The 26397-nt window shown below is 31.5% G+C and overlaps 1 protein-coding gene and 1 long non-coding RNA gene across 8 annotated transcripts in view; both read right to left on the bottom strand.

Annotated features, from left to right (window-relative positions):
- Shal (potassium voltage-gated channel protein Shal) overlaps positions 1-26397 on the bottom strand; it is a 107736-nt gene that overhangs the window by 30442 nt on the left and 50897 nt on the right. For all 7 annotated transcript variants that reach the window (XM_089073946.1, XM_089073947.1, XM_025217935.2 and 4 more), the window contains exons 3-4: positions 25107-25295; positions 11972-12124 (exon numbers count right to left, since the gene is read on the bottom strand). In XM_089073946.1, the coding sequence (XP_088930072.1) occupies positions 11972-12124; positions 25107-25295 (342 nt within the window). The remainder of the gene's footprint in view (positions 1-11971; positions 12125-25106; positions 25296-26397) is intronic.
- LOC148937130 (uncharacterized) lies at positions 134-11965 on the bottom strand. The gene is made up of 2 exons (XR_016138621.1): positions 1806-11965; positions 134-1056 (listed from the first exon to the last, which is right to left on the bottom strand). It is a non-coding gene; the product is annotated as an uncharacterized LOC148937130 (long non-coding RNA).

Below are 26397 nucleotides of genomic sequence, written 5' to 3'. Positions count from 1 at the left end.
ATGTCTACGAATGCAAGAAATTTTCATGAAGATTTGGGTTCGCTTCGGATGGAATCTCTCTTTCAAACTATGTAAAAGTTTTACATCCAAATCTTCATAAGCCGAGCCTTTCCTTTTAATATAAAAAAATCTCTTTTCTATAAAGACTTTTTGAATTTTATTAATATCTTCCAAATTTATTTTTTTATACTTTCTCATACTTTAATAGACTGCATTTGTGTAAAAAATATATAATATTATATAAACAAATATAAAACTTCTTTTACTTGTTTATCTAATTTTATATATTTTTTTATAATCTAATAAAATATAAAACGTTATAAATAATGCTAGTTTAATTTAAATAATTGTTTCCAATTATTTAAATTAGTTATTTAATTAGTAAACATTCCCAACGATAATAAAAGCATTATAATATGTCTTTATCGATCTCTATTTACGCTTTGGAATACACAAACCCTCATAATTTTCACATAAAATATTTTAAAAGATTCATATAGAATCGTTAATTCCTTTAATTCTTTATGTACGCTTGTATAATTATGAATGAAAGATTTTAGAATTATTTTAATGATTCTAAAATCTTTGTCATAATTATACAAGCGTACATAAATAATTAAAGGAATTGTAAAAATGTGTAATCTTATTAAATTTTTAATCATGATATTCACGGCAAAAACTAAAACAGCTTCAAATAAATTCTATCTCGCACTAATATCATTATTATCTAAAGAAAAAAATTAAAAACTTAAAAAAAATTAAAAACTTCTACATTCATAAATTCTTCATCCTACAGTTGCACAAATGTAATTTTCAAAAATAGCTTGAAAATTATCAATTTTATCTACATCTTTTTCAGATTAAGATCGTAATGGTATATCGATATTCTATAACTTAATGATTTATGGACTCACACGCAATTTTCTATGTACAACACTTTATGCCGCACGTGTCGCTCGCACGTGTATCATTTGCGTTGCAAAGTACTAGTGTAAAGACACGAGGCCGCGTCTTTCGAATCTCACACTCCTTCGTTATGTATACTCATAATGACACCTACGGAGTTTAAATTCATCATTGGCGGTTCAAACATTTTGAACAACATTCATAAAAGATGGATGCAGACAAGAATCTTTTACGTCAAGAGATATTTTCCTTAAGAACTAGTTGCATAATGAGATGGCTCTATTTAAAATCCATATATACTATACATCTTGAGAATGACGTGTACTTAAATCTAGTATTAATGCTGTGTAATTCTTGTAATATCTGTTATCACTGATAATTCACGAACTAAAACCTTGTCTCTGAGCTATCAACTTTGTTTCTGACAGAAGATATTCAGACGATGTGGCATTGAATCGAAATTTATTTTAAAATGTTTTTGAGAAATTGTCAAAACAAAACAAAGTAAAATTAGTTTTTTAACAAATGGAGTTTTATTAATTGTTGTACCAAGTTTTCGTAATTTATGAAATGGGTAATACTTTTATACAACAACATTTCTGATATCACAAAAATCATCAAAACAATTATAATAATAATTCCTTCAAGGTTTATAACATTTTAACAACATTAACAATTTTAAAAATTGACAACTTTAATAATTAAATTCTACTGAAATGCTATTAAGATATAAAATATAAAAATAAAAGTAGACATATATCATTATGCAAGATGTAATTCATCTCGAAAATATCAATTTTATTCATCGAATTCAATCATTCAAATCATTGAACTACGCATATTTTAAAAAAGTAAAATCATGCAAATTGAAATAACATAGAAGGCATTTCATTACGAACCATGTATTACTGTCTGTAATCACATACAGCGCAAAGTAAATAGTGCAGGTCGGAATCACAAGTCGCTGGAATCGATATTTTATGTCGCGCAATGGAGGACAACTGCTTGTAACGGACAACCAAGATATAATGTGGCTGCTTATTGTTACCATTAATAGACTCGGATGCGGTTAATTATCACCCTGATTGCTGTCCGCCTTGATTAATCGATAATCTCTAAGTACGCGAGAGCAGTAGAAGTTTATTATTGCTTTGAAACGCATGCGCGCATAGAAAGTAAATATCGTTCTAATTCTACTGTAAGCAAAGATTATTGACAGAGACTGACGTCAATTTTACTAGAGAGTCATCTTAATAAAGAATATTTGTTCCAGAAATGTATATACATATAAATTATCTAAAAAAAAATGTCTTTAGCAAAAAATCTTTAGCAAAACAGAAAATTGTCATTAAATTATTACGCGCGTGAGCATTGCGTATCGCAAACATAAAATTTCAGACTTATATTTTTAGATTGAGTTAAAAGTTGCAATATTTAATAAACAAAGTAAGTAAAAGTTTTCTCTACGTTCTCGTTCTCTTTCGCGTCTTTTTTTCATTGATTAAAAAAATGATTTTATAAAAAGCACTAAAAATATAACGTAATGCTTTAATTAATAACTTAAAAAGACGCAAATATGTCAAAAATATGTCAAGTGTGTTAATTTTGATCAAACGATTTTATACTCGATGGATTTCTTCCAAGAGAACCGACATTGATCGGAACCAAGAGAATATCAGCGAAGCTGGAACGACTAAGTAAAAGACCCCATTAAAGAAAAGCTCAAGTAAAACGAAGCTTAATAAGCTCGCGAGTTAGCAAGACCGTCTGTCTATGTTCTCTCTATGTATTCCTCAGTCCTTTCTCTTTTCTAGAAGATCAACAAAAGTTTTCATAATGAGCGGAAGACGGTTGATCGAAGCGCCCTAATTAAAACGCCACCGCGGATAGTCCGAACGAAAGGAAACGGATATCATTCAGCCGATTCCAACGCATGAATTATTCACGTGCCATGCCCGCATGACCGAAAATTGTCTCCAGAATTTCCTGGATTTTTCACGAGCGATTAAATTGACGATCCTCCTCGACAAAGCATCTTGCTATTTAATTAATATCGGTCCGCTCAAAGGATCTTTGACCAACTTTGAATTTTTCCTAGCAATTTAATTTATCCTAATATTGATCTTTAATATAATATTTAAACTTACTAAATAGATAATTTACAAGAAACTATTCTTAATTTTGCTTTCTACTTTAGAAGTTACACGAGGCGTTAAATGCGTCATTCATGATATTGATATTCATCAATACGAAACTAAATTTCCTGTGTTTTTTTTATATATTTACACAAAATTGCAATATTCTCTCTATTCAATACCCGAGAGAAGAGATAAATGAAAAGAACGATGTGGTTCGCGCACTAATTTAAAAGTTAATATTAATTAATTGAACAATTTTGCCCGACAACGTTATCGCTCGCAAGCAATTTCCTTAATATCGAAACTGGTTGCGCGCGATATTGAATTGTTATCCGTGACATTACTACGATTAAAATTAATTTGTCGATCAGACTTGTGTACACGTGCGTTTCTGACACGATGTGCATTCGCAATGCATGTATCCCCGCTGTACAGACGGTCACGTGCGGGTTGCACTGGCCGATCGATCATCATTTTGCAACGTAGGTATGCCACTTGCCATTCAACGTGTACAAACTGCATGCCGCGTACAGATATGCAAGCCACACGCGACTTGTGCATGCAGCTGCGATTGCGGACTGTATAAATAATCACGATCGTATTAATCTCGCCGGGCTCGAGAGCGGATGAATTCGTTGAACGCTCAGAATGGTGCTGCTCACCAACATTTCAATTGCCCGATTTGGATCACGTATCGTCACTGGAAAAACCATGTCACGTCTATGTGTGCGAACGCGAAGCGTAACGTAAAATCGAAGAGAGACGACGTAACAAAGGATGTTGTAATATTCTACGTCATGCAATAGTACTCCTCTTATGACGAATTAAGACAAATCGTGCTTCTTTCGGCTTCGCGTGTCCCTTGATATGCATACTTCGTTATTTTATAAATTCCATCTCTATTTATACGCCGTGCATCGCGTGACGCATCCAGGATCCTATAAATATTTTTCTATAATAAAGACTTGACCGGGAGAATGATACATCTGTGCAGAATATATGCATAAAGTGCATCTCATTTCTTAAATCAATACTGAAATTTTTCTGAGTTATAATTGCAATTTCTCTTGTTCGTTGTTTTAACAAAAAATTACTTTCGCAAGATGCGTCAGATAAATTGATATGGCGAAACGAAAGGAGTGTGAATTTCGGAAAACGCGTAATCAACAAACGATGAATTATTCACATTTTATTCACGTAAAATTCCAAATTTAAAGTTAAATAAACAATTTAGTTAGCATATAACGTTACAAGTTTTGCTATATATTAACATATAAATTTTAACATGTAATAAATATACTGCTTTTTCATCCATTAATTTTTAACATAAAATGTAGATTCTTCTATCAAAAGTTTGGATTTTTTAATATAAATCCATGTCTTTTAACGGATTAATTTTCTCTGAATCTCGATGACAATTATGTGATGTGAATGCCGTTTTACAAGGGGATGTAAAAACACAGTTAAACCTACTTTCTCTATCCTACACGCTATACATCACTGGCATAATTCTAAGGTCAGGGCTGTTGTATCAACTTGAAGTCGATAATTGTGCAAGGATGACCACACGCGGTTATATACAGTGACTTGTAAAAACTCGTGCAAACTCGCGTACACGGACAACGATTTTCTTGTCAAACGTTTATTTTTGGCTCGCTGCCCGACTAGCATTTTCCACCACCATTTTTTTTCACCCTGATAATTCCCCACCGTAATTAGCACTATCGATTCCCATCTCTTACCCAACTCAATAAATAACTTTTATGAATTATCCCTCTGCCGCATTAAACGGCATAGTCAGATGATTTGGTATTATTCATTGCATTTAAAAATTGTAAAAAAGAAACAAAAATAAAAAATATCGATTTACTGTCAAATAATGATATTCCTTTCTTTGACACTTAAATAACGCTGTCAACAGGCATTAATCGTATTAATGTATGAACTGCAAGAACGATTTTAAATATACATTGTAATTTTTTCTTGTGCAAATTTCACACAAACATAAATATCATATTTTATTTTCTGTATAAACTATATATATTGCGAATGCGTATATATTGCCACAAAATAAAATCACGGCTTTCACGTTCCAATTTACTCGAGACAAAACTGTAGTAAAATGTTTTGGTAATTCAATATTGCATTAAACATTCATATTCTGATTTTAATTTTTATGAAGTTTTTATGATATTTATATTTGCTCAAAAAAGAGTCGTGTGAGAAATAAAGGAGTATGTTAAAAAAATCTCAGTTTCTTTATTTCCTTGATTTTGTTGATTTGATTTCATCATGTCACACTTAGGCCGCGATATGTGGGAAAAAGAAATCACATTATCGAAAGTAAAAGCTCTGGAATGTATTGGCAAGTATTTCGTCATTAAAATATAACAAGGGCCGATCGGAAACTTCGACATGAATATTATTGATACAACAAATGGCAAATCAATTTTAATATAACATACAATTTCATATCAAAAGATGTAATTTCTAAAGTAACAAAATGCAAAATTATTTAGAAAATAGAAATATTAACAATAAATTATTCAAATATGTAACCAAATAAATTTGTACATTCTTCAGGAAATCATGACACGTCTCATTTTTATTCTTTCCTGACAATCACACGCCGGTTCGCGATCAACCCTTAATCGCCACGTAAAGTCAAATGCATGACGAATGAACGACATCGACATGGATCTCGACGTAAAAAAAAATAAATAAATAAAGAATGCGCGTATTTTTCCATGAATCGATGACAATGGAAAAATTATATCAGACTGTCACCCAAACTAGACGATTAAAAACGAATTCTATTCAAAATCAAAGAATACGCGATATCCAATTAATCGATATTATCGCAATTTAAGTTTCTCACAACAAGGCAATAATAACAATCTATATAATCAATTTAAAAGTATAATAAAATTAAAAACATTTAACATGTTTAACATTTTAATCATTTACAGCTGTCTTTGTTTTAACAATCTGTTAAAATTTCGTATAAAAGAATATCAAAAATAATATTACCATTAAAATTGTTCCCCAAGTTGGTAAACAAATCTTAATTTATTCTGTGTAATAAGACAGCAATTATATCAATTCTGTTATATCAATTCGATGATATTACAGCTTCAAACTTGCAGATTGTCATTTGCCTGCCGCAAAAGAAGATTACAAATTGCGAGAGAAAATTAAAGTCGCACGAAAGTAAAACATTGAGATAAAAACTTCTTTGTTTGCTCTTCGACGTAAATCAATTTTCGACGATTCAATGAAATGAACGATTTGCATTAATGGATATTATAATATATATATATATATATATATATATATATATATATATATATATATATGTATATCTCACACTGTGCGAGCTCCTATCTCCTATTGTTACCGGTTGGATTGTCGCAATCAATTGATAATTAATCGTAATAATTCAAACGCTTCGTCATTATCGTCGAGTCTACCAACACGAGAAGGGTTTGATTCTTAAAACTAGTTTAGGGCAAAAAAAATCTCACATCTATTGATCAACTTTTTATCCTCTCGGGGAAATTTGATCTTGAAACCTTCTATTCTTTATTCATGATCAATATAGCCACGTTAGTAAGAAAAAAATTTCAAAATTTTTCACCAATTTCTCACCACTTTCGAAGTAAGCTGATTATCATAATTAATCATTGATGAAATATCGCCCATGATATCGCCAATTAGCAATTTCCAGCTTTAATAGTGATCACTAGCGTCACGTAGGTCCTAGATCGAAATGCGAGACTGCGTATTACGAAATTCACGTCTTAGGATTAAGATATAAATTATTCACGAAGAATGATTTTAATGTTAATCGCTGCCTTAAAGACTATAAATTTGGCATTACGATTTATCTTAACGCGATATTTCTAATATTAAAGTTAATTTAAATGCAATTGTAACGCGTATGCAAATTTTTTAGAAAATTATCCAAATTCTTTCGTAGATTTAATTACGTAAGCGAAGATTTCTTCGTTATCTCGTGCGTGATTTTTTTTTTGTTTTCTTTAATTAATAATTCAATAAAGTTGATTTACGGCATAGAGGCGTTGCGTCGCGTTTCGATCAAATTGAAATACGTTACACTAGGGCGTTCGTAAAAAATAGCAATTATGATATATTTATGAATAATAAAATACGAGCTGGATTTATCTTGGCATATCGATCGGCTCCTCGTTCGTGAATCGGCCACATCGGATCAAGTTTGCGGGTTGAATTCTTGGCGCGGCGTACTCACGTTAGGCGGAGTAGATTTTAATGGAACGGGGATTATATAGATCGAGTTACGAGTTATTAATACGAGCGATTATCAGACGAGAGCGAGGGACGGGCGCGAGCTCGGGGCAGGGACTCGATGCGGCGATATATGTCAAGTTAATCTAAAAATGGAAGACGTGGGATACGGGGCTGCGGAGAGACACGCTCCGCGAAAGATGGGGATCGATAGTTTCTCTGGAAGACGGATTTGATTCTATCAGCTCTGGATCCTCTACGGATCTAGGCGCAATGACGCACAACCCTCTCTCTCTTTTTTCGTTCTCCTCTTCGTTTGCCTGTGATCATATTATATAATTAAATTAATAATCAAAACAAATGTAGCCTTTTTTTTAAATATGCAAATTTAATTCAATAAATTTAAGATATTACTTTGTTTTAAATAAGAATGCAAATTAGATTTAATTACATAAAATATAAAGTTAATATATAATAATCATTAAATAATTGTTATAATGAAATTAAAATTCGTTTAAAACAAGATTATATAAGTAATGTATATATAAGTAATGTATTGTTAAATCTGTTTATTGAAATTATAAAGTGAGAGTTCTGTGTCATTGGCTTATTAATATAATCGAGGAAGAAAGAGCGACCTGTTCTTAAGTCTAACATCAGTGAAAGATAAAGGCATCCTATTGGATCGGGATCCTTCATGAATCTATGACATGGAAGAAAAAGAAATTTACTCCGCTATACTTTCATAAAATTTAAATGATTTCAATGGAAGACAATATTTCAGATTAAGAATAATATTCTTTCTACGATACGATCGACATAAAAGGGATAATTAGGAATTAAGGCAAAAAAAGAAATAGAATAGAACATGATAAAAAAATATTTTAGTGAAACAGCTAAAATATTATATGTAACGGATATTTTAATAGATATAAATAAATCTTCAAAAAAATCATTAAAATTAAATAAAGTTACAATACATTAAATTATGTTAATCTAACTATAATCAAGACAAATAATTCTTAGAATCAAGAATTATTCGTAAATTATTAAGTACTAGTCTAATTGCCGTAATTATTCTCATTCAGAATGGTCGCCAGTATTTCACGAACATAATGAGAATTTAAAATCTACTCGTAGGCTTGGATTAATCGACGATTAGTAGGATCGAGAGAAAAGGGTAAAAAGACATTAAGCAAGGCCATGAAAAATGAAAGCCGAGACAGCAGAGGTATTTGTAAATGGGATTTCAACAAGGTTTCGTCCTCGATCTATCAATCGATCGAATCATTCATCATTATTCATTTTTTCTTATTAATACCGGTCTCAGCTTTCTCTCTCTCTCTTTCTTTCTATATGAAGATCGATTTGTATGTAGATTTAACTGTAGACAGTCAATATGCATCGAATAATATGATTTAATTTCTAAAATTTGTCTTGGTTTTGATTTTTGATATATGAAAAATAAAAATCTCTTCGATCACTTTCTAAAAAATTGAAAAATATATTCAATTTTTCGAAAATCCCATTTATGTTATCGTAAGATATTCAATAGTTTATCAATAAAATATCTAACATAATTCTATGACTCAATATAATATAGATACCAATGATGTATCATTGGACATATGAGAATTAATAATACTTTACTCAATAAATATTATCAATATATATTTTTTGTTATATAATTTTGCTATAATTAAAATACTTAATTAAAATATTTAAAATAATTAGCATATAGTGAAAATCTTAAAGCATGATTTTCCGCAATTCTGGAAGAGAAACTCCAAAGAAACAACTCAGAGTTGTTTGTATAATATGAAAGTGCTCTAGTGAGATCTTTGCACGGCATTCAAAACTATCACTCAAAATGATGAAACGAAAACAGATGACAGTAAAAAAGTCAAGGAAATAACGAAGGAAGACAAATAGACGGAAATTTTACTTATCTCACGAGAAACGATCAAGACTTAAATATCACCGCGTGTAACACACGCCTAATAAAAATATATCCGAGAAAAATTTAAACTTGACGACTGAAAGACTCAAAGCGCTTTCAATATGACAGACACGATCGGATTAATTTTTTTGGCGGCGAATTTTTCTGTATGAATCGTATTCGACATGCTGACTCAAAAAAAGCAATAAAATAAATATTTTTTTAGATAATATAAATTAAATAAATAATATTCAAATATTATATATATATATGTATATAAAGGAAAAGACATTAAGCCAATTACAAAGGAATATATTGTATAGATAAAATAAATACTATCAAAGAAATATTAACATATGTAAAAAGCCACTATAATATAATTTATTATATCTCGTTGCTAAATAATTGCAAGGACTCTATTTAATATAAATAACAAAAATAACAGAATAATCAAAGGAGAGTGTTCAGGAAAATGTTCAGTGTATTTATCATTATACTATGTTTATAACTACGACACCGATTTAGAATTTGGTAAAGAGATAGCAATTACTTATGAGATAATGTCTTTTTAAATTTTTACTGGGATGCCTAGTTATATTTGCGACAAAATTCTCTAAATTTGTCATGATTAATGTTTGCGACAAGATTCTTCAGTCAACGCGTACCTGAGCAATCCTAGAGATTAATCAACAATAACGTAACGGAACGGAACGTTCGCATGTTGGACACCTCATTGATCTGCCAATCTGGACATTTTCGGTGATAAATCTTTGGAAACCAAGCGAGCGAAACGCCAGCAATCCTATTAATTATCGCGCCCTCATGGAGATTAGAATAGAGATTATCGTCTCGTAATTCCTAAGAATCCAATATCAACCCAAAATTCACCTCTTTGGCAGTGCTGAAGAAAGATAAACGACACAGATCAAAACTTATCGATCTTTTTTCAATAATTAAAGTTCATTAGAATTAACTTTCTCAATTATAACTTTTATGATAAATTATTTCCAACAAATAAAATGAATTACCTCGACTACTTCCAATAAGAGCCTTTTACTCTGTAAATTAACATCATTTTAATATCTCTCGCATTTTGACTTTTCCTTTTTTAACATAAAATTTTATTATTAATTGTCATAAAATTCTTTACTATAAAATTATAAACAATATATAAAATATTAAATAATATAATATAAAATTGTATTAAATCTAATATTATTTATAAAATGGAAAATCAAAGCTCTTAAATGTTATATAATATATATTTATATAATATACTTTTGAAAATAAATTATATATTTGCTTAATAAATTATATATTTTCTTAAACATTATTTTTAAAAAAATATAACATAATAAATTTATTTTATTATTAATTTCAAATTAACGTAAAAATATCACACATATGTATTACAAGCGTTTTAATTTTGCAAAAATGAAACAATAAATATAACATAACTTATAAAATTTCTAAGCAACGTAGATATAATTTTATCATTTAGAACAGTGAAATTATGAACAAGTTAGATATAATTCAACCCGCATAATTACCGTCCTTGCCTTTAACGAGGCTTTGCTTTGCCCTTATCTTTACCTTGAAAATCGAGTCGAGTCGACCTGCATAATTAGACATATCTCCACCAATTTCATTAATCTTTTTAAATTTACGATATAACCTTCAAGAAAGTTAACACTAAAGAACAAACGATACGGAAAAGACTATTAACATTCTCGCCAGAAGAGAAACTGCACGTTGTACCAATGACAACAGAAACGAAGATAGAGTACCTGCAGTATCCCGCAAAGAAAGACAGAGTATATGCAGTGCTCTGTCTTGTTCTCTATTCCTGATACGCATTGCAGTTAGTCCTTGTCGCCAGAGGCCCTATTTAATCGTAAATTTTGACTGAGAGCGACTAAAACGACCCTGAGGGATCAAGAATTAGGAGAAATAATTAGTTGCGACGGTTAAACTGTTCATTCACTTGGAAACAGCTGATTTTCATTAGCAGCGACGATTAAAAGCGTCGTATCCGAATTAAGCACTCCTTGAGAGGATGTTCGTTTAATTAGGACTCCTTTCTCGCGATCTGACTGCAGTCGCAATCAGCCTCGTGCGGGTTTCCTTCTCGTACCACCTTACTTCTCTCCCGCGCGCGAATAAGTCGATTCGTCTCGAGCCGAAAAGCTTAGAAATAATACTTTCGTCACGCTTAAAGCAAGTAATTTCAACGAGACTGGAGTATGGACCACAGATGCTTCACTCACAGAACCCTTGTTGTTTCTTTAAATCCATCGAGAGGTTCGCCAAATTATTATCAACACCTGGGAACTTGACTGGGGTAGTCACGTCTTCGAAAAACCCACAGGAATCTCAATCGACGGTTCGTCGAGAGCGACCGGATCGCAATGAGATACGTTTCGTATCCAGCAATCGACTGAAAAGATCGATTCCGTCGCCGGATAATTAGGATCGCGGCGATAGTCCTTACCCCGGCTCACACCCTCGTCTCGTTGTACGGGCTGGACGAGCTCGCGCCCTGGCGACGCTGCCGGTCGGCGTCGCCTGGCACGTTGAACACGACATTCGGCACGGTCGTCGGGTCGACCGGGGCTGACTGATAATGCGACCGACCGGGTTGTGATTGGTGAGAATGGGAGGAGGACGAGGGCGCGGTCTCGTTTATGGAGGTAATCGAGGCGAGTATACGTCGACCGCGTACCTGGTAACGTTGGGGGTAGCAGCGCCCGCAGCAGGACTGCAGCAGGCCGCCCCTGGAGGCAGTGCTGTGCGCGGGGGAGGTCAGGGGCGATGGCGAGCCCGGCCTCTTCGGGGCACCGTTGTACGGCACCTCCATCTCCACGAATTCGCGATCCTGGAAAAACAATAACAGACGGAGCTTTTAGACGAGAGGGCTTTCTTGATTTGAGAGAGTTTGAGCTTGGGAAACGCCGAAAAGAAGAGTCATGCTGCAGGCTTATTTATGCGGAATAACATTAATGAAGATAGTCGTTGAGCTGTAAAAGGTTCAGATAACGAATGAAAGAAATGAACTAGATAGAATGATGAAAAGACTGAAAAAAGTTAAAGGACAAAACAGATATCCGATAAACTAGAAAGGATCGAAGCAAGAAAAGAGAAAATAAAGACGAAAAAGATAAAAAGATATATATATATATATAACTTTTTTAGATTTTCTTTTCTATTTTCTCCCTCCTTCTTTCTTTCTCTTTGTTATATAAAAATTAAATAAATAAAATATATATATATATATAAAAACTAAAGAAAATAATGGTTAATAATGTAGATACTGAAAAGAAGATCCACGTGAAACTGACAATAAGTAGAGGCACACTGAAGAACGAAAAGAATAATTGGATTGGATAGAAGAATGTAACAAGAAAAACTACGACGTGCAGGATCCTTCTGGTTTCATTCATTTTAAGGGAAAGGACAAGGAGTTGCAAAGCTGAAAATTCTACCAATTCTTAAAGGGGACACATTAATTAGGAGGATCGTATTGCTAGAAAGCTTGATTTGAGCCATGCAAGATAAAATATGAAAAAATAAATGCCTTTATTAGAATTATTCTAATTATATGAAATATTTAATATGTGAATCATCAATGGCACATTTATCTAGGAAGTATATGAATTACAAAGAACATATCTATGAGTTTGTCCTTATAGGATTACAATTAACTATAATGAAATTATTATATAATTCTTTCTTCTCTTGAATATCATTCATTACGTAACAGCAAAATGAATAGTCGTATCTAATTGTACGTAAAGCATTGTGTTGCAGCAGAAAATACGATTATTAACAGGTTTTCAGCATAATCATATCTCATACTTTCTTGACGACGTAATATAAATTCCCTCTCATATAAAATTTCCTTGATATATTTTTCATTAAATTTTAATTCTAGCGGAAAATAACATCTCGCTACAGCTAGCTAATTAATTAATCTGCTTTGCATACACTGCCGCTTTCGCACCGAGACAAGACGTAGCGAAGTTATATTTCTCGGCGTGTTACCGTCGCTGACCCAAGTTTGGTCTGCCATGTATTGCTTAATCTACGAAGTTACTGGTTAACCCGAATTAAGCCAAGATGAGAAAGCAAGCGGCGCACCCTTTCTATTGTTTCTCGCTGTTGAACTATGTCAAACTTGTATTTTGCTTGCGGTTCCAGATCTCCGCCTGAATTGCATCACATATATTTCGCATTAATTTAAGATTGCATAATTACGATAACTAATATTCTGTTATATTAACGTTATCATATAAATCATATTAAATCAGAAAACGAGGAAAGACAACAATGTTGCAGTATTTACTCATTAATTAAATTTATTGATTTTTTTCATAATAATTTGTCTTCAATCAAAACGTAAAATGTTATTGAAATAAATATACTGCAGCATTTTTCGATATCTCTCTTTTTAATTATTCTTTTAATGTTTACATATATTATTTATTAAATGATGATTGGAAAAATGCCACTTGAAATTCAATTCGCTTCGTTGTCGTATTTTATCTCAAATTTTAAAAAATTTTTCTTTTTTTAGAGGGTTTTCAATAAAATTTTTTTTTTAAATTCATTAACGCGATCCTTTACCGTTATTTTATTTAAGAATTGTTCAATCACTAGAAAAATTTCAATAGATACAAAAAAATACGTGTATACGTGGGATTCTGAGAACCGCGTGCGAGACGAAATGTCTTGAGGAAATCCTGCGGGGACGATGCTCGGAAAACGAGAGGTTATCGAGTGATCTCAACGTGAACGTCGCGTTCTTGGGCGTCGCGCGAAAGGATATTGCTTGTACAGAATGGAGCAGCGCCTCGATCTCTTTTGCGATAAACGCGCCCGAACAACTCGACGAGATTCGCATAAACTGGCAAAAGCTTTTCCCGTGCGATAGATGACGATTACGATCACGATAACTATTCCCTCGCTATTTTACATAATTAGTAGATTTACGCTACCACGCTGAATATGATTAAAAGATCGCTTCAATAGATTAATTGGCATTACAGAAACATATTTCATATACATATTTCACGTATAAAATCTAATAAAAAATATAAAAATATATTATATATTTATACATTTATATATATATTTATATGTTTTATGTATAAAATTATTTATAAAACTTTAATAAGGAATATAAAAATATATTCCACAGCGTTGCATTAACAGTTTTAATATTACATGAACGGCAATTATATAAAAAAAAAAATTTCATAAATATTTAGAAATTCTATTAGAAATTCATTTTGAAGTAATAATAAGTTGTAGTAATAATAGTTGTAGTAATATGATAAAAGAAAAATGTAACTAACTTTTATTGGTTTATCATGTCGACATAAAATATTGATATCACATTTACGCAAAAAGTTATAGCAGTATAAAACGGCTTTGTCAGCTTTTCGAAGAATTCCCGAAGGAGTCATGCACAGTTTTCAAAGCTACAGATAGCTCGCATTCGAACGAACTCGATCTTGGAAAACTATAGGATTACTCGAGAGACTGTCCGTATTTCAACGCGCAGACTTTGCGGAGAGATGCAATTTGTCCACATAAAGCCCTCATCATTCGGACTGACGTATTCTAATCCCGGCGCAAGAGTCATGTGATTTGTGTAAGAAACATGAGGGATTATCATTGATAACCCACGCTAAAATCTAGACAATAATACAGTTTATTCAAATCAAAATTTTCTTCTTACCAAAAAATTTCTGAAATAAATGTTTTATAATTGTAAAAGTTTCTTTGTATAAACAAAAATTATATGAAAGAATATATATCAAAAACATGACATGAAAAAATTAAATACCAAAATGGATGTTTGGACAGCCAAAATATTTTTTAAAATAATATTTAATAATTATATTAAAATATAAAAATTGAAGAATACTATCACGACTCTCAAATAAATAATTCCATGAATTATGTAGTGAGTTCATTAAGCAAATCTTTAATGAAGAATTTAATTGTATTTATCATCAATATAGTGTTCCTTCCTAAACTAAGATATAGTAAGTATTTAATTTTAATTTAAAATTAAATTATACACAAATTATTATAGATAAATTATACACAAAATTATAAAAGAAATGTGCGTTAAATGTGTATACAAAAATCAAATAATCAAATCAAATCTTTTCTCGTCTCAAGATTTTCCCAAATTCCCAGATTTAGCTCCTGTTGACTCATCGTCTGACTCCCTTCCTAGAAGTTATTCACCTAAGGCTGGTCCATATTCCATCCAGGATCTTCACAACCTCCGTAAAGGTCAGATTAGACTCGTCCTTATCACGTCTCACTGTGTCCTCGGAGAGTAACCGAGCATAAGGATAAAACGAGGAGTCTTTATGGGACCGAGATCTGTCCAATGAAAGACGTTGTCTCCCCTTTTATTTTCTCAAGAGAACTCGCAATACACTTTTGCACGTATAGCATTGTTCGTGTGGATATCGCGCAAAAGGAGGCGCCGCTAATGACGGTTTTGCAGAAAGATGGATGAGTCGGATGCGCCAGTGCGATGGGCTGATCGATTCCTCGAAATTTTTGCCGATGCCTGATACTGATGGACGAAAAATTACCGTGAAATATGAATCTCTTCAGATTTCGAATTTTTAAATAACATATACTCGTATTTTTCTCTACGTATTTACTTTCAATATTCAATCATAATTCAAGCAAAATTTTCAATATAAATTGATATTAAGAATTTTTCTTAATATCACTCTTTTTTATTAGCCCCTTTGCTATTTTAAAAATTATAATATAAGCAAAAAATCATACAAATTTCTATTTTGCAATAGACGTAAAATCTTACTATATACAACTTGTACGTTTAATAAGATTAAAAATATAATAAAAGTATTTTATATAACATATAATAATAATAAATAATTATACTATTTAATGTTTACTCTCTTTCTTGTTACAAATAGATATAAATTAGATGGTAAAAATTTGCAATTAACAAACCGGAAAAAAACTAGCAAATTTCACAAATGTGCTTGAATTATACGCGATAATATGCAAGAGACTAATATTTTATGACATTTATACATTATAATAACAAATGATAGTTCTTTGCTTCTGACATCACAATTTTGCAATGACGAATCAAGAAGATGCGATGAAGATACATATGCATTCCCGACACGACACGAGCCATGATCAGCGTTCGTAAATCAGTAACCATCGCGTTGCCTCATAAATAACTCAACGCGGCATACGTGACTTGCCATATTTCGCGATTTTACGATCATAATGGTATTTTGACATACTCATACGAACCATACTTAGCGAAAAAGCAGATCGGCACGTAGCTTTCAACGATAGCGAAAAATTGCAGATCCTTCTCGCGTCGAAAATTGTAAAGAAACCACGATTTTTCTCAGAATTGATCCCATACAATCATATCCAAAGCTAGTTCAATAGTTTTGTTAAATTATTTTGTTAAAAATGACATTTTCAGATTATTTAAGTTTTGTACATCTTTTGTAACTATAAAAGTAACTATTAAATTAATGTCATTACGTTATGTAAATATGGTGTCTACGTGACTTATTATCTAAAATATCTACAGTCTTTTGAATTATGCTACTGAATCTTCTTATCTGCTTCCTTTTTTCAAGAGAAGATTTTTTTACAATCCGATAAAACATGAAACACAGCAGAAAAATTTAATTTATATTACTGCGTTCACTTATATCAAGCTTAAATTTATCGTGCAATGTATATTTATGGCTGCGTATTTCTTTGTCGTACGCGAGATTTAGCTGCTTTTAGAGTATTAGAGCATCACTGAATTCCATAAGAGAAGGTAATGGTTGCTTTTATATCCGCTCGCGTAAAAGATATCGTTTCCCGCAATGTTTCTTCGAGAACACGGATATCATATCGTAAATACTTGCACTTTCTTGAGACAATGTTATTTGTTTCGATACGATTTTTGCACGATTGTATGCGTAAAATCACTTGCCACTATAAACTTTTGCAAAGCAATCCGCTTGTTGCACCGTAACATATATTGTTATGTACGTACATAAAAGAGGTCATAGGGATCGCATTTAGCACATAGATGTCGGATTAAATAACGGCTTTACTCCTGACTTCGATCGGAAATATTTTATATGTTACGCGGGAAAAAAAACAGTCGGTCGCGAACATATTGTAACTTCCGATTTTGATTTGTCGAACGAAACATTACATTGCATTTTATACAAATATAATACAATTCGCGTGACAATTACAAGAAATTAATTAAAATAATACAAACAGTTATGATAACAGTAATAATTATTAATTTGAATTGGACGAGCAGCAAAAGAGCGCTCAAATATTGCGTACATGTTATTATTCTTTATTTTTATCTGATATAAATATTCACTGTAAACCATCACGCATAAAAATAATAAACGTTGAGACAAATTCAATATTTGAAACGGAAATGTCATACATTGTTCACACGTGTTTAATAAATCAATTGCAAATTAAAATAGTAACAAATAAAACAATACTAGGACATCCGATGCAATAGTTATAAGCGGATGACCGTAGATCAACATAATATTTTACAACATTCCGCGTCGGAGTACAGAATTGCGATGGAGAATAAACGCGTTGCTAGAAGTACAATAGTGGAATTGCGGGTATGCATTGTCTAAATACCACGGTGACTGCGGAATCAACGGAATGACCCCACATACGTCGATGCCGGCCATATCCCGACGTACTACATATCAAACATTAGTTGAACAAGACCGATTGTCGGATTTATCAAGATAATCAAGAGAATAATACATTCGAATACGTGACATATTACTATATATATATTGCGAGTCTTGTTCTCACATTTCTCAACAAAAATATCGAGATTCTTAAAAAGGAAAATTCTGTACGACTTTGATATATTAAATTTTTAAAATTTGAAAAATAATCGGCGAATGAAACGTATCTTAACGAAATAGTTTTAGATATTATAACAATGTATTGTATTTAAAATGCACTCTTGAATTAATTTTTGCGTTAAAAGCCAATTTTACAGTAACATTTGCGCGATTGCATAAATGATAAATTGTGTAACAATATTGCGGATTTTAATTCGCCATGGCAGATGCTTCGCGATCAAAAGTATCGCGACGTCTGGCATGAAATGTAGTGACCCGAAAGAACTCTGTCAGGTCGCAACTGCGACCGTCAGTACATTTTATTCGCTCCATTCCGCGAGTTCTAGTCTCGTGCCTTACTCAACCTTCCACATTTTCCAGAGAGTTTGTTTCTAGCTGGCCGATATTAAATTCAGGAGCGCTCACTCGTGCGTCACTCTTTTCGACGGCAATGCATACGTAACTGCGAACTACCATATTGTATCCGCCTCTCTTTTCGGAGTTGGGTTCTGGCAGACATTCCTTGTGTAAGAGGTGTGCTAGCCTGTAAAATGCGCGACGAAACCCTCTAAAGATTTAATGAGCGGAACATGCGCAATATTTTTTTTTTCAACCCAACCAGGAGACATTTTGCCGCAGTAATTTTCCGAAACGTCAAACTAATTGAATCATGTATCTTTCTAGTTAAAATAATATACGACATTTTGAAAAATTTTAGAAATTTTTGTCAAAACTAATATTTTCTTCGTAAATCAATTTATTTATAAAAATTGATATATAAAAAGTTAGCTGCAAAATTGATTTTTGATAACATTTTTTCAATTCTTTGCGTGAAAAAAAATTTATTCTTTTCATCCAATTTATTTCATTTGGAATAATTAACGTATTTCTTCCTACAAATATCAGCATTAATTCCATCCATTTACATCTCTCTCTCTCTCTCTCTCTCTCTCTCTCTCTCTCTCTCTCTCTCTCTCTCTCTCTCTCTCACTCTCAGAGAACTCCGTTATATATTTATCCAATTCCACCCCCTGACTTCGATTTGAAGCCGTGATTTGAGGACGCGCTTGTTTCAGACCAAGACCATTATTATTATATCGCTCCTGAGCAAATCTTACTCCGTCCTATGAAGAACTTAGAAAACCGACTTTCTATCTTAAGAACCAACGTTCTTTCTTTATCAACTTAATTATTAAAATCACTATGACATATTGATATTCAGTGGTGTTTAAAGAAAGCCAAAGAAGTTTCTTGTCTCTATCCGTAAGCTTTCACAAAATTACACAATCAAAAATAATCCGCTTTCCTCCATTATATTTCCAAATCTTTCTTCAATCTCTATGAACTTTTTACTCTCTTATACTTCTTTGAATTTCTCCGACATCGTCAATGATTTCCATTCGATAATCGGTCATGCGGTCGCGTTACTCTAAATAAATTGATTGCTATTGTCGAATAGCTTTTCAACGTAACGGGCTATAATTAGTCACGGTAATGACGTTTTACATGCCGCATCTACAATCGGATCAAATACATAACCACAACCCGGAAGAAATCAATACGTCGACCCGAAGACGCCAACGATTGGCTGCATCTGACGAAGACGAAGAAAAACGTCTGCAGAGATAAGATCCAAATAAAATATAATGTAGAAAGATAAGATTCAAAGTTATTTCATTGGAAAATTGAAATAATTTCTAATAATATAAATAAGAAATATAATAAGAAATATAAGTAATTTCTAATGATACATAAAGAATCTAGTTAATCAATGTATTCAATCAAATAATATGACAGCGAAACAAAAAATTAGGAAGACAAAGTCATTATTAAATATAAATCTATATATACAATAATAAAACACATAACTCTTATTTTAATCTTCTCATTTAACTAAAATATAAATTAATTGTTATGTAAATCAAAATTAACACTTGTACATTTTATTACAAATATATAACATATATAAAATTAAATAATAATTAAAAAAAGAATTAAATATTTGTAATTTTGTTTTTATATTTTTATATTTTTTATATCAAATCATGAAATGTAATTATATATATTTTTTATTATTTTTAACTTTCAGTTAGCGCACGCTTCTTCTTGTAATACCTGCACGCAAAAGATAAACCAAGAATAAAGACACTTTGTAATTTATAATTCAAAGTTATTCCAAGTTATTAGCTAGGCCTATTAAATATTTGATCAAATGGCTCGCGTAAAGATAGGATTGATCTCATTGTTCATTCATTACCGACGCGTTTGATGCAAGATATTACTATACTTCATGATATATTCACAAAGAGAATGAATAATTCGTAAATTGCCAATTGAAATGTTAATTGTACTGTCATCTTATCGCTTTACCCCATCCATGATGCATTCCTCCATATATAGCAATGCAAATTCGTATAAGCAATACAAGGATTCCACCGGAATATTCAAAGAAGAGAGGCTACTCTACTCTGGTGGATTCCCGAAATATCTTCGTTTGTACAAACGGTAGCTGCACGATGACGTAAAGCGGCGCATCTAGTATGCATTTCGCGAAAGCACAGTTACGGCGCACACATTTGTATGAATCTAGGTGAGAATATTCAATTTCAGTCGGACATTTTTGTAATATTTTGTCTAAAATGGTCCATTAAATATTATTTTCCTTTTCTGTCTTTTTTTTCTTTGTTTTCTGATGTAAAATAATCTAATAAAAGCAATTCCTATTTAATTATCCAAATATCGATACTATCCTTGATATTGATAATAAAAGAAGATGTATTTTTTCATGCATTTTATGTACAACATAATTTCGTTGATTAATTCTAATAGTTTTGTAACATATCATCTTTCCTACTGCATTAATATATATTACAGAAAATGTATTGAAATAGAATTACCTAGTTTTAATTTTTTTATATATAAAAAAATTTTATATATAAAATCAGGTTTGATTGAAATTGATATCGATAAAAAATTCAAATGTACTCTATTGTTCTTTGCAATATTTTATTTTTCAACTTTAGTCTTGCAATCAAGCTTTAAATTAATTTTTTATTAAAACAAAATTCACCTGCTAATTCAAAACAGTAAATTGTTATTTATATGCAGTTTTGAAATTTACGTCGTCGATATTCCATAAGTTTCAACATAAAATAAAAAGAGTTGTTTATAGTTAAGTCGCTGTTTAAATCAAAACTCGCTACTCAAAGCTTCTATATTAAAACTTTTGACATTATCGACATTACATCAATGTTGCTACGTTCTATATTTTTATAAGAACACTTTTGTTAAAGAATATATTACGTTTTATAATAAAACTATTATGATATTAATACAACAATATTGATGTATAAATAAGAAAACGTCAAATTTCTTTTTGTAAATTTTTGTAAAAAAAATTGCTCTCAAATTCATCCAAAATTATACATAAAAATAAGCTTCATATTTCCCAAATTTTGATATTAAAATTTTAATTTAAAAATAAAGATGTATTTCTAAAAACTTTTCTATTAAAACTTAGAATATCGTCAATGTAAATTTCAAGGATGCAAGTGAATAACAATACCGTAATATATTTTTTTCTGGCTGTCAGAACATTTTTTATCATTTACATTTTAATCTAACGTAAAAATATTATATAATGATAATGAAGATGCACGCCTGACTTGTCACTCTTTGAAAACACAATTCTCAGCTTACATAAACTACAGTTCGCGTGCGATTGCGAAACTCCTGCTCGAGTTTCACGTCGCGTTCAATCAGCGGTTTTACCTATGTCATTCTTTGATCAGCAGGAAACGTTCGTTTTCCCAAGAAAATATCTCCCTGTCGAACGTCACGCGAGCGTTGCACTCTCGGAAGGAATTCAACACGATTTGCGCGAAACCAGGAAACTCGGGGTCAAAGATTCGCCAGCTTTATGGACGACGTGAGCAACGAATCGATCGGAAACCCGACCCCGAAGCGCCGAAGCGTCGTCGTTTATGACATAGGAAGCGCTCGTCATCAGGCAATGCTGTCGTCGCAACATCAGGAAATATCAGTTAACGATGAAATTAACTATATATAACAATAGCCTTATCAAGATTAGAGCAGAGTGCAAACATTCTGATATATGTAAACTGTAGATAAATATTTGCGATTACCCTCAAACGATAGAGTCAACTTGAAAATCATGATTTTCAGTAAAATCATTTGATTGTATCTATCGTCGAAACAACGTTTTCTTTATTAGTCTTAAAAATCAATAAAATTAATTAATAAGTCCATCTTTATCTATTATGATTTTATATAATTTTATACAAAGTTAATTTTATGATTATTTTAGCATCAATTATTTAAGATAATAAAAAATTCTTCGTACGCTTATTAAAATATTACGTACAGACTGCGAGAATTTATTGATTAAAAATTAATCTGAAATTGAATATGTAACGCGATAATATACCGAGGGTTCTCTCCAAAGCTTGAAATACTGTTTGTACAAAATGTAAATTCACTCGTAATGTTGCGCAGGTGATACGATCGCAAGTAACTGCCTTTACCTAATCTACAAAATGCCATATATAGCGAATTCCCGAAGGAACAAAGGCAGCATAAGGCAGGCTAGCGTCCATTACCATCTGCTCACATGCGTGGCACTTTGCTTACTATATACAGGATAAATACACAAATAGCAAGATTGCCCTACTGACACCTGGTTGGTTTATAAAAAATGGACAACCGTGCTGCTTACATTACAGCGTTTCTTTTTTTTCGTTGATTCTGTCTTTAAATTATTTTACAGAAATGTTCTTCGAAACTTCTAAGTGAAACGAAAGAATAAAAATATATCAGAATTTAATTAATTAGAAATTATTAACATACATTTAATTTAACATTTTTCCGAAATAATTTTATCATCAGTTTCTAACATAATTCATAAATTCTCTCTTTTTTTAACGTTTAATTAACCATAATTTTTTTCTTTGATATATATATATATATATATATATATATATATATATATATATTACACAATTAATGTTGTCACACCATCGTATAAATCACGTATTTATAATTTTTTCGATATGCATATCATGCATGTCGTTGGTTTAATCGCATAAGCTTGTATGCATTTCTGTGCAGAAGTATGCACATATATGTAACGTGAACAGGACGTATTGGAAAAGTGGTACATTTTTCCACGACCGTAAATCCTTTTACAAATATGCGGAATCGAATTTCTCGAGGAAATTTATTTAAATTTCATATTCATTTCATATTCATATTCTCTTGTACAGCGTCCATGTTTTTTTTTTAACTAATTCTCTCTATCTTAAAATTTTTGTTTTGTTATATATTATAGTAGAATCAATGAAAATAAATTTAAAAAATGCAATATTGTATATTCTCAATCATAAATTAGAGATAATCTAAAATAAAAAATTCATTCTTAGAAGATAAATGTTAATTTACTGCTAAGTGTTAAATATCAGTGATATAAACAGAAATTATGCAGACCGCGCTATATCGTATTTGTATATTCTTTGTAAAGATAAAAAAATATAGCTCGGTGTTGTAAATATTTGTTGTAAACGTTGTAAATATTATACTATTTCATATTTCTATTACCTTATCTAACCTTATATTTTACCTTCTATGTTTAATCTTATATATACATATTTTATGTATACAGAATGATCTTTTTTATACCAACCGTATAAAAATTAAACAACAAAACTAAAAATTGACGCCCAGCAAATAAGTATTATCGGTTACTTGACAAAAATTCAATTTAACGAGATCTAACCCCTTTAAGTTTCGCAATTCATCCGAAACCGTGATGTATAATAATAATTTTTATATTTTATTATCTCGCTTTGCTTTGTTATCCGCATAAAAAGTACGAGATTTCTGTATATCTGTACAAAAAGTATGAGAGATTTCTGTAACCCCCGCATGTGTGCGATTTCACGACGGCACGTTTCTGTAACAGCAGTTCCGTAAACGAAAGTTAGTAATTCGCGGGTATTCGAGCTCGATAACAACTACACCCCGTACGTGGCAACCTCCGCTCTCATCGGGCTAAAAGTAGACGAGCACGGAGCGTCTGGGAGAAGGGGGAAAGGGTAGGGTTTATTCAAATTACTCGTGCGCAATACTCGCGAAACAGACTGCCGGATTTTCGAGCAGGAGGACCCATTGAATTCTCGGCGCGAGAAACGGAAGTGTCGACGTTGCATTCGCGACGATGCAGTTGCTTTGTCGCTTCGCGCGGGATTAATGACGGGGCGCTTAAGATAGACTGCGTTTTTGTACGAGTTTGTCGCCGTCCGTGGCTAGAGAATAACGCATTCATGAATGATTAATTATCATTTTGCTGATTAATCTTAATCGCAGCTTTATGCAAAAATGTCGAGAAACTCTAGATAATGACAGCAAAATACTCTTCATATTATCCTAAAATTTTCCTTAAGATTCTTAATTATTCTTCGTTTCATAACTGTGCCATTTTATAAATAAATCCAATATGTTATTGTCACTCAGCTTGTCTCTCAACATTTCTATTCTGTATATATTAATTATTAATTATTAATTTATTTTAACAAAATTCTACTTTAAAAACAATACGTCAAATATAGTACATCGTGCTTGTAATAATTTCCAAACTAACACGTATTATTTAAAAAAAATCCTTTTTATGAAAAAGTGGTAATCTTATTTCTTGCTATTTCACTCTGTACAGCGCTAACTCTAAAACGAAAAAAAAAAAAAAAGAAAAAAGAAAGAATTTCTTTGCATGAAATTGTCACGGCGATAAATTAAAATTAACTGTGTAAAAAAGTAAATTTATCGGATAGATTTTAAGGATTTTAAAACGATTCGACAAACACTACGGGGACACTTTCCACACGAAAGCGCGACATGCAGTTACCAGATAAAGGCGTTGATAGTTACCGTGGTCTTCTCCAAGCAACGAAGTAGATGATGATGCTGCAGCTCGAAGATATCCTCCTCCTTGTAGAACTCCTCCAGCTGCAGTCCGCTCTCCTGAGCGGCTAAACGCGCTTCCGCTGCCTTCTTTTTGCTCACGAAGGCAGCGCCGCTCGATGCCTTCGCGATTCTGATACGCGCCAATCTGGCTTTCTGTAATACAAAAAAAGGGAAACTATTAGTTCATCAGTTTTTTTTTAAGATCTAAACATAAAGCTGAAACCAGTTGGAAAATTCATTATTAAACTTTTTATTAAAACTATAATTTTTATTCATTTTTAAATTTTCTTATTCAATAATATATTGAGAAAAATTGAATTTATGCAAATGAGTAAATATAATAGAAAATTTCAGTTATTAGAAATTAACTTTCTACTATTTATCATACATGTTGTTATATTATTAGTAATAAATTTTATTTTAGTTACTTTTTTAGAGACCAGAATTTTTAATTCAGATATAAAATAATTTATAGAATAAAAGTGAGTTTAATCTCTAAGCATGCGGTTATTAAAATAAATGAGATCTGTCGCGTAGACAAAATTCGCACGGAAGACACATAAAAGCATTTATATTATTTTACGATTAAGTATGCGCAAGAGTATCTTTTGATATTTACCGGGAATAAATTTTCGCTAAAGCCTGAATAAACCTTTATCTTAGAATCGTGGCACATAACTTCATTGTGCCTTCTTAAATTCCCATTTCATTTCGCGTGGGGAAGCTTTCGGTTGAGAAATGGCTGAATTTCGTCGCCGTAAATATTTTACGTAAATTCTTAAGATGAGTAGAAAGAAATACTGAGGGTCTTCCTTTGTCAGGAAAATTTGTTTCTGAAAACCCTCAGTATTTTTGTTTTTTCTTTGCTAAAATATAACTATTTCTTTGCTAAAATATTAACTGTATATTAAAGATAAAGAACGTATTTGAAAAGTTTATCTAAATTAAATTATCCTCAATAAATGTATTATATCATGTTCCTATTATATAATGTGTATTCTTCATCTTTCTATCATTATCGTCGCTTGAACAGAGCAGGCATATTCCATTAAAAACAATCCCTACAAGTGTTTTATATACATATGATATATCTAATAAATTTATTATTAAAATTATGAAGGTCTCGGTCTTGACTTTACAAATATATAAAAGTATGACGTATCAATAACATATCAAAATCTAATAAGATTTCATATATTAGAAAAACTTGATTCGAGAGATAAATAGAATACATTGTAATGTTAATGTTAAATGC

This window comes from Pogonomyrmex barbatus, unplaced genomic scaffold, assembly GCF_055798465.1.
Source record: "Pogonomyrmex barbatus isolate J1 unplaced genomic scaffold, ASM5579846v1 scaffold16, whole genome shotgun sequence".
NCBI classification, from domain to species: Eukaryota; Metazoa; Arthropoda; class Insecta; order Hymenoptera; family Formicidae; genus Pogonomyrmex; species Pogonomyrmex barbatus.
This window is presented reverse-complemented; position numbering and strand designations above follow the sequence as displayed.